At 56.9% G+C, this 8,387-nt stretch overlaps 2 protein-coding genes across 3 annotated transcripts; both read right to left on the bottom strand.

Moving 5' to 3' along the window:
* Nucleotides 1–2,273: 2,273 nt before the first annotated feature.
* On the bottom strand, nucleotides 2,274–3,717 carry ABB37_08114 (mitogen-activated protein kinase (MPK3); the record flags this gene model as incomplete). Of its 2 annotated transcripts, none has more annotated exons than XM_015807001.1 (1): nucleotides 2,274–3,717. In XM_015807001.1, exon 1 carries the CDS (start codon nucleotides 3,429–3,431, stop codon nucleotides 2,274–2,276), a length of 1,158 nt encoding a protein of 385 aa, XP_015654396.1. In that variant the 5' UTR covers nucleotides 3,432–3,717. The 2 variants fall into 2 exon arrangements, with proteins under 2 accessions (XP_015654396.1, XP_015654397.1); XM_015807002.1 differs by having other exon boundaries at nucleotides 2,274–3,641.
* Nucleotides 3,718–4,122: 405 nt separating this feature from the next.
* On the bottom strand, nucleotides 4,123–7,757 carry ABB37_08113 (putative mitochondrial DNA repair and recombination helicase protein PIF5; the record flags this gene model as incomplete). The annotated part of the gene is made up of 1 exon (XM_015807000.1): nucleotides 4,123–7,757. The coding sequence occupies exon 1, from the start codon at nucleotides 7,603–7,605 to the stop codon at nucleotides 4,123–4,125; it is 3,483 nt and encodes a 1,160-aa protein (XP_015654395.1). The 5' UTR covers nucleotides 7,606–7,757.
* Between the last annotated feature and the right edge of the window lie 630 nt (nucleotides 7,758–8,387).

Raw genomic sequence — 8,387 nt, 5'->3', positions numbered from 1 at the left:
GGGCGTTGAGTGCAGAGGGGTAAAACAACAACAACAAGGCAACGGCGAAAGGGAGAAGAGAAGATGAGGAGGAAGTACGAAGAGGACGAATTCAGCGGTATTCGACCAAAGAGGAAACGCGCTGGAAGACGCAGAGAGCAGCAACAACACAAATAAGAGCCATCCGCCGTCGCTTACGAACACGCGTCGCTCTGCCTTCACAATTCGGCGCAGCGTAATGTATACATGTATATATACGTTCCGTCAGAAGAGCAGCATCGCGCTATGTTATTTTCTTTCCAGCTTCTCTTGTTTCTCCTTTTACCATGGAGAGCGCGAGAGACGGCCGCTAAAGCCCATTCCGCTCACCTTTCTTTCTGGAAATTACCTTCTGTTTTTTTCTTTCTCTGTCTGCATGCTTACATATCGACGCTTTTCATTAAAAGAAAAAATGAAACATAAAAGAAACACCCACCCACCCACCCACACACACACACACACACCTACGTCCATACATAAACAACATTGAATTCTTCGCTTTATCACCCCTCAAACGTCCTTGTGTATAGCCTGCACCGCATCTGCCTTCACTACCGAGTACGCGCGAGCGCTGGTTTATCGTTATTATTAAGTTTCTCTTTCCATTTCGTCTCCAACGAAAACAACAAGGGGGTTGAGACCCAGACACACCGACGCACGAAGGGGTAATGCGTCAACTCCTTCGAACCTCGCGGCCACTCCTGCACCCCCCCCCCCTTCCCCCTCCCTCCTCTCGCGTGCTACTGCCTTTTGGCGTCCCATCACAACCTCCCGTGATACGCCAAACACTGCGAGACGACGTTGCAGTACTTTTTTTTGTTTTCTCTTCTAACAACAGAAAGAAGATCGCTCGCGTGACGCAACTCTCAAAAGGCGTTTACGCTTACACCCACACCGACACACAACAACTGTGCGATGTACGAAGGACAATTGTGGGCGTCGCGGTGTTGAGGACGCAGGGAGCGACAGCCACAACACTCACACGGGACTACAAACAAAAAAGAGAGAAAGAAGACGAAGAACAAACGATATTGATGAATAAATGAAACAAGAAAAAAAAGCATAAGTAGTTCGAAGAGAGAGAGAGAACGGAGGAGAGAGTGAGAGAGCGCAACGTACGACTCGCAGAACGACAATGTCGGCTTCTTTGTCCTTTCATTTCCTTTCTTTTCACTCGCAGCAGAGCGCGCGAAAGAAGAGGGGCCATCGCCATCGCCATCGCCATCGTAATAGAGCAATATCTGCAGTGCTGACCCGAAGGCATCCCCGAGGAAAGAAGAGAGGAAAGAAAAAAAAAAAACGGCATCACCACCAACACTCAAGCAAAAAAGCATAGCAAAAGAAAAGGACGGAAAAAGAAAACTATGATGAAGCGAGCAGAGAACGACGACAGCACGGCCAGCAAGGACACGCACGCACGCACGCACGCGTCTTTTGAATGTCGCGATGTACGGCAATGAAGAGCACCTTCACCTGCACACACACACACACACGCACGCACGCGGACAACCCTCCCCCCAAAAAACAAACATACAGGAAAGAACGACACGTTAATCATAAAACAGAAAATCCAAAAGCGCGCACACCAAGGCGCCGTGGAGAGGAAATCAACAATCATCAGCATTGAAGAAGTAGAAGAGGGACATTGCGGTACACAACTCCCTCGAGTGACGCACATGTGTGTGTGTGTGTGTGTGTGTGTGTGTGTGTGTATGTGTGTGGTTTCGCACCAACCTCGACACACGTTAAAGACCGGATAAATTGGGAACAAACGAAAAGAAAAAAAAAACTTCTCCATGAGGGACAATGTGTGCGTGGGGGAGAGAGAGAGAGAAGGCCGTGTTGGGGAATACATATATATCAGTAAACTACATCCGTTTTCCACGATCATACACACACACACACACACGTTCGACTCTCCCTTCCCACATTTGCGATGGATCAGCTATATATATATATATATGTGTGTGTGTGTGTGTATACATGTACGTCAACGAAGAAAAGAAAAGAAAAATCATAAAGGTAAACGAACGAACAGAATCAATCCACGGTATGGAGTAGTCCCACTCACCGATCGACAACGCCAGAAAGGCCGAGGTAACGAAAGAGCACCTCCAGCCCCCACAAAAAACAAGCAGGCAACCAGCGCTCAGGCAGGAAGGCAGCGGCCAGGCAGGCTTTTTATAGTGTTCTACAAAAAAGAAAACGAATACTAGACGTCGCTTCCATTTTCCTTCCCTCCCCCCACACCCTCGTCAGTGATGGTGCGAGGTACGACCACCGCCACCGTTGCCCCGAGCAGGCGGCGTGGCGTGCGCCAGGGCGGCGTTGTAGTCTACGATGTCTCCCCAGAAAGCTCGCCGCAGCTCCGGTACGCCCATGGAGTGGCGCTCGTGCACCCAATCAAATGGCCGCGGGCAGACCGGCTCGTCCTCCTCGTCGTGCAGGTGGGCGAGGAACGGGTGGGCGAGCATGTCGGCCGCGGAGGGCCGCTTGCTGGGGTCTAGCGTCCACATCTTGGCGAGGAAGTCTATGCCATCCTTGTTCCCGGCCAGCCCCGGCACCAGCTTCGGGATGTTGAGCGTTCCCTCAGGCAGCTCCTTCAGCTTCTCCAGCGCCTCCTTGTGCTCAACGATGCCGGCCGGCGGCTTGCCGATGTGCTGGGCGATCATGCGCAATTGGTCCATCGTGTTGCGGCCCGGGAAGATGGGCTTGCGGTTGTACATCTCAGCGAAGATGCAGCCGACCGACCAAATATCCACCGCGGTGGAGTAGTTCGTGTTCTCCAGCAGCAGTTCCGGTGGGCGGTACCAGCGCGTGATGACGTAGTCCGTTAACTCCGAGAAGGGCACGTCGACGCTGCGACTCAGGCCGAAGTCGATGATCTTCAGTTCGCACGAGATGTTCGTGACCAGGTTCGCTGGCTTCAAATCGCGGTGCGCGACGTTGGCGCTGTGCAGGTACTTGAGACCGCGCAGAATTTGATAAACAAAGTACTGCATGTGCGACTCCTCGAGCACCTGCCGGGAGCGAAGCACCACGTTCATGTCCACATCCATTAGCGGGGTCACCACGTACACGTCCTCAAAGGTGTTGTAGTCTCCTTTTAGCGGCGGCAGGATGGTCAGCACGTTCAGCAAATTCTCGTGGTGGAAGAAGCGCATCATATCGATTTCGCGCAGCACGCGCTTGCCGTCCTCGACGTCGCGGAAGATGTCGCGGCACTTCTTAATGGAAACCTTTTCGCCCGTCTCGTTGTCGAGGCAGCTGCAGGCGATGCCGTAGGCCCCCATGCCGAGAATCTTGAGAAGGGTGTACTTGGTGGGAACCTCGAAGGGGGAGCCGCTGACGTTGTACACCTTAAAGTCGCCGACGATCTTCGGCACGCTCAGCTCTTGGTTGCTCTTGTGCATCGTTGCTTGCGGTGAGGAAGAGACGGAGATTATCGAAAGAAAATAATAGGAGCAACCACCACAACAGTTACATAGAAACAAATATGGAAAACGAAAAGCCCTTTTTTCTTCGTCTGCGTGGAATCCGGAATCGACGTCGTTCGATCAGAACGAGCGCCTGGGAGAGGGAGTTCACCGGTGTCACCGTCGCTCTCTCTCGCGCGCTCTTCTACGAGGAGTGGAAGAAGGAGGAGTGCTCGCAAAGAAAGAGGAAGCAGAGGAGAACGAAGAGATGGGGTAATATGCTGTCCGATGGGTCGCACGTACGAGGGAGGGGAAAGGGCGGTGGTGGTAGAGGCGAGGAGGTGAGAACAGCGTAGAAAGCACGAAGAAGACAGTTAGGGTAAGGGGAAATAAAGGCGAGTCAGCAACGACTGCCCTGACGCTTCTCGGCGCCGAGGAACAGGTATGGTGAGTGGAGAGGAAGAAGAACACACACACCATGAAACGACCGCATGGTCTCGCTTCATCGGTTCCCTCAGTCGCCTTGATGGCTGTCCTTTTTTCGTCTCCCATCATAGTAATAACAATCTGTTGTCGTTTCTGAAGAGGTAGCCTGAGCCGGGTGAAGGACGAAAAGCAGGTTGGTGATCTCCAACGTGTGCGGGAGAGAGACACACACAGCAGAAAAAGAAACAGCGGCACGCCTCGGTCACGCCACGGTGCCGCCATTGTAACGGGGCACCACCAGTGAGTCGTAGAATGCCTTCACCATCGGCGAGGCCGCGATCGCCGCAGGGTTGAAGTTCAGGATGTACAGCTGATCCAGCGACGGGGCACGACTTAGCGCAACGTACGCCTGCCCAACAGAACGAATCTTCGCCATATCCACCTGCACGGGGTGCAAGGTAAGTCCCTGCGACTTGTGCACCGTCAGCGCCCACGCGTAACGCAACGGTAGCTGCGTACGGGAGGCCAAGCCCTCGCCGTGGATGGGCCCCACCGCTGTCGCTGTCTCGTCCGCTGTACGCGGTCCAACGGCACCGTCACCGTCATTGTTGGAGTGGCAGTACGGCGCCACCATCGCGTACGTCGCACCGCCCTTGCTGGGAGACGGAGCAGAAGGAGTGGAAGAAGAGGTCGATGAGGAGGAAGAGAAGGGCTCGAAGCGGACAATGGGCAGCTGCGCTTGATGCCGTTCGGCGGGGGTGAGATCGCGGAGGCAGCGTTCCCACGGCCGCCCTTCCCACGCGTCGTCCACCACCCTCGAGGTCGGTGTGCCAGGTGAACCGTGACGTGCGTCGTGGCAATCGCGTGACACCGACGAGGTGGTGAAGGAAGAAGGCGCTGAGGGAGGCCGCGTATTGCGTAAAAGATCGGTGCAGTAGTTCGAAGGAAAGAGGGTTTCATAGCGGATGCCATCGTCTTCAACGTCCGCATACCTGCGGCGTGGCCACCGCGATGCCTCACGATCATTTGACGACGAGGAAGGCGGCGCTGACTTCACCATCTTCCACCACAGGTTGGAAAACGGAGTTGCCTGTGACGTCTCCACACAGTGCGTGATGTCGTCATCGTTGTCGGGGCTGAAGCCGCCACGCCGGCGGAGGTCGCTCACCCACGCCGGCGATTCCCCGCTGTCGCCGTCTTCTTCCGTTTCTGCGTTGCCGCCTGCGCGATTCCTGTCGCCCCGGCGAGAACGGCGAGGGCGGCGGAGGCGTCGACGCATGACCGAGTTCACCAGCGCGGCCATCTCCAACGGATGCAAGAAGCCGACCACCTCCCCCACAGAGCCGTTCACGAGGTGGAAGCGCGGGGCGACGTTGCTCACTAGGAGCACTCGCGCGCCGATCTTCAAGGCGATCGATTCGGGTAAGTGCAGGTCTTGCGCGGGCGCCGATGCAGCCGTCGACCAGCGACCGTGCGTCTCCGCTGCCGTGCTGCCTCGGCGCAGACCGTGTGCAAGCTGCTGCTCCGTCACCTGCGAGTCCACGGCGTGGTAGACGTGGCACGGCGATGCCGTATCGTGAGGCGGGTGCAGGGCATTGGCGCACGGTGTATGCGGAGGGAGCTGGGCGAAGAAGAAGGCGTTGCGGGCGTCAACGGCGCTGTTGGTGGCGCAGAGGCGAATGGCCAGAGCTGCACACGACGGCAGCGACGCCCCCCTCGTAGTGAAGCGCAGCGTCGGTGGTGGCATCCGCCCCGTCGCGTCTGGACCGCGAAAGCACTCGATGACACTGCGGCTCGCTAATGCGCGGCAGCCCTCAAGCGAGAGCTCGCCGCGGCGCACCTCGTGAAGGATGCGTTGGAAGGACGTGTCGCTGGCCTGCCGATGGGGGAGTGGCAGCACGACCGGCCACAGCTGCAGCCGCTGCCAGGCTACCGTCTGGAAGGCGTAGAAGCACCCGACGGCATGCGCGAAGGCTTCTGCAGCGGCGCTCTCCTGCGCTGCCGTCTCCGCCGTATTATTTGCGGACCGGCCGCGCCGTTTCGACGGTGGCTTCTGCGTGTCCTTCGCCGACGCCGCGAGGAACGTGTCGAGGTTGGAAATGACAAAGGGCTGCTTCTGCTGCTGCTGCAAAGACGAGGTCGCGGGGGCAGCCGGGGGTGACAACGTGGCCGTCGCGCCGGGACCAGTGGCCTGCCATGCGCTCTTCTTGGACGTGATCGGCGCAAGTTGGTGGAAGTCACCACACAGGATCACTTGGATTCCACCAAAGGGCACACTGGCCTGCCGACGCATGCGCCGGGCGACGTAGTCGAGCGCTTCGAACACGCTAGCCTCCAACATGCTGATCTCGTCGATGATCAGCACACGGCAGTGCTTCCAGCGCCTGGCCTCCCTGTGCGATTTGCGAATGCGACGAACAAGCGTCTGGGGGGACGCGGTGCCGTGACCGATGCCGGAGAAGCTGTGAATGGTGGCGCCGCTTAGTTGCACCGCAGCAAGGCCCGTGGTGGCTGTCACGTAGATTGCGCTGTAGGGCTGCCCGCGATTGTTCTGTGAATAATATTTTTTATTCGGCTGACAAGTGCGCTCCACTGTGCTCGTGGTGGGGTGTGGAAAGCGGTGTTGGCTGCTGCTGCTGCTGCTGTCTTGCGCATCTCTGGCCGCGTCAGCTTCTGACGTTGCGTGATTGTCTGCTGACATCGGTGCTGCGGCCGACGCCCGCTGCAGCGCGGTGAACTCCGCCAATTCACGAGCCCGCAAGGCAGCAACTATGTGGTGCAGCGTCCGCGACTTGCCTGTGCCGGCGCCACCGGTGATAAAAAGATTGCGGCCTTGTAAGGCGAGGTCGACCGCGTGGGCTTGAAACTTGTCTAGCAACAGCGGCGGCTCCGCACCGGCCGTGACGGGCAGGGAAGACAGAGCTGCTGCTGCTGCTGCTACTGCCGTGGTGTCCGTTGTCTGGGCTGCTTTCCCGTTCTGACTGCGATGGTTTGCCTGATCGGCCGGTGTCGAGGCGGCGTTGGCGTCCACCTCCTCGGCCGGCTCCCCTCCATCTGGGGTAAGGAGACCGTCGAAGAAGTCCAGCAGCATCGCCTCATCATCGTCGCTGCCTCCTGCCCCGTCGTTCCCTTCAGTCCCCAAAGGTTGTCGCAGCGCTTCGGCCGGTGCACAGAAAAGATTTCTGATGGGAAGGGGAGCATCGTCACGTGTCTCCTCCAGAAGTATTGCCTCTTCCTCTGACGGGGCGTGTGGTGCAACCGCCGCGTCGACAAGCGCGGACGCCGCGCTCGGCAGCCAGTTGCTCTTAGTTAAGTGGTCCTGAGGCAGGGCGTGCAGACGAGCGGCTGATAGCGCACCATCCTCGTCCGCGTCCTTCGACGTGATACCGCATACTCCGTGTGTCTGCCCTTCCCCAGCGGCACAGAGCGCTACATCGCACGTCGAACAACGTGGCGGGCGCGCCGCTGCAAAATGCCGAGACGAGCTCCAAAAAGAAAACGATAAAGGGCGCCAACGCTCTTCCATAGAAAAGCTGCCAAGACAACGTTGAAAGAGGATTTTGGGAAGGGAATGTGCAACGCTGAGACACACCGCGGCGACGGTGAGGGCGTGCGGAGGCGAGCGGATCAGCGCGAAGACACCGCGGTGCTTGCGTATCGCGAGACACGTGGAGTCACAACGTGCTGGACGCAGAGCCCGACTGCCCCAACACGGCGCGTAAGCGCGGAACGGCGGCCACGGCATCTGGTGTGTGGCGCATGTGCCTAACAAAAGTGTTACTGCTTGGCCGGAAGGCGCGCGTTGAAGATCTATGAAGGAGGAAGAGGGAGGGAAGAAGAACAACAACAAATAATCCGTCCCCTCCTTTGCAGAAACAAGTGAAGGATAAGTTGGCTATGTCATTCGAAAAACAGGAATAAACCAAACAGTAATAGAACGACGTGGCCAGAGAGAGAGAGAGAGGGAGAGAAGAAAGTGCGCAGTGAAAGGGAGAAGTAGCCAACAACATACAGCACTCTCGTCCAGGTGAGTCGCATGAGCCCTCGTCAAACGAGCAGAAGGCAGGAATAGCAACGCCGAAGTGAAGGACGTCGAGCGAGGGGGGAGGGGAACACCCAAGACGGTGTCTCGCTGCACCTCGCCGCCCCGCAGCGATGCGCCAGAAGGCTCAGTCAGGCTGCGTCGAGGCGGGAAGTCCCGTCGTGCGGGGCGGATGAAGCTGCTGTTGCTTACGGTGAGCCAAGTATCTGTTCACATTGTCAAAGTGGGTGTGAAAACAGAAGAAGATCTTTTAAAAAAAGAAAAACCAAACGATGAAATAGTCAAAGCATCACTTAGCAGTTCACAGCGAAGTGGAGGAGGGTTAGAGAGAAAGAACAACAAAGCAAAATAGATCGGTGTAGCCCGCCGTTAGAGAAAGGAATAACAGTTAACGTGCTTCGTGCCCCTCGACAAACGTATGAAAGGAGGTGTATTATAAAGAAAAGGTATTAGTGGGAAGAGCTTTAAATGTTAGATGCATTGGC

The sequence above is a fragment of the Leptomonas pyrrhocoris genome (genome assembly GCF_001293395.1).
Source record: "Leptomonas pyrrhocoris isolate H10 chromosome Unknown, whole genome shotgun sequence".
Taxonomy (NCBI): domain Eukaryota; phylum Euglenozoa; class Kinetoplastea; order Trypanosomatida; family Trypanosomatidae; genus Leptomonas; species Leptomonas pyrrhocoris.
Note: the sequence above shows the minus strand (reverse complement) of the source record. Positions and strands in the feature narration are given on the sequence as shown.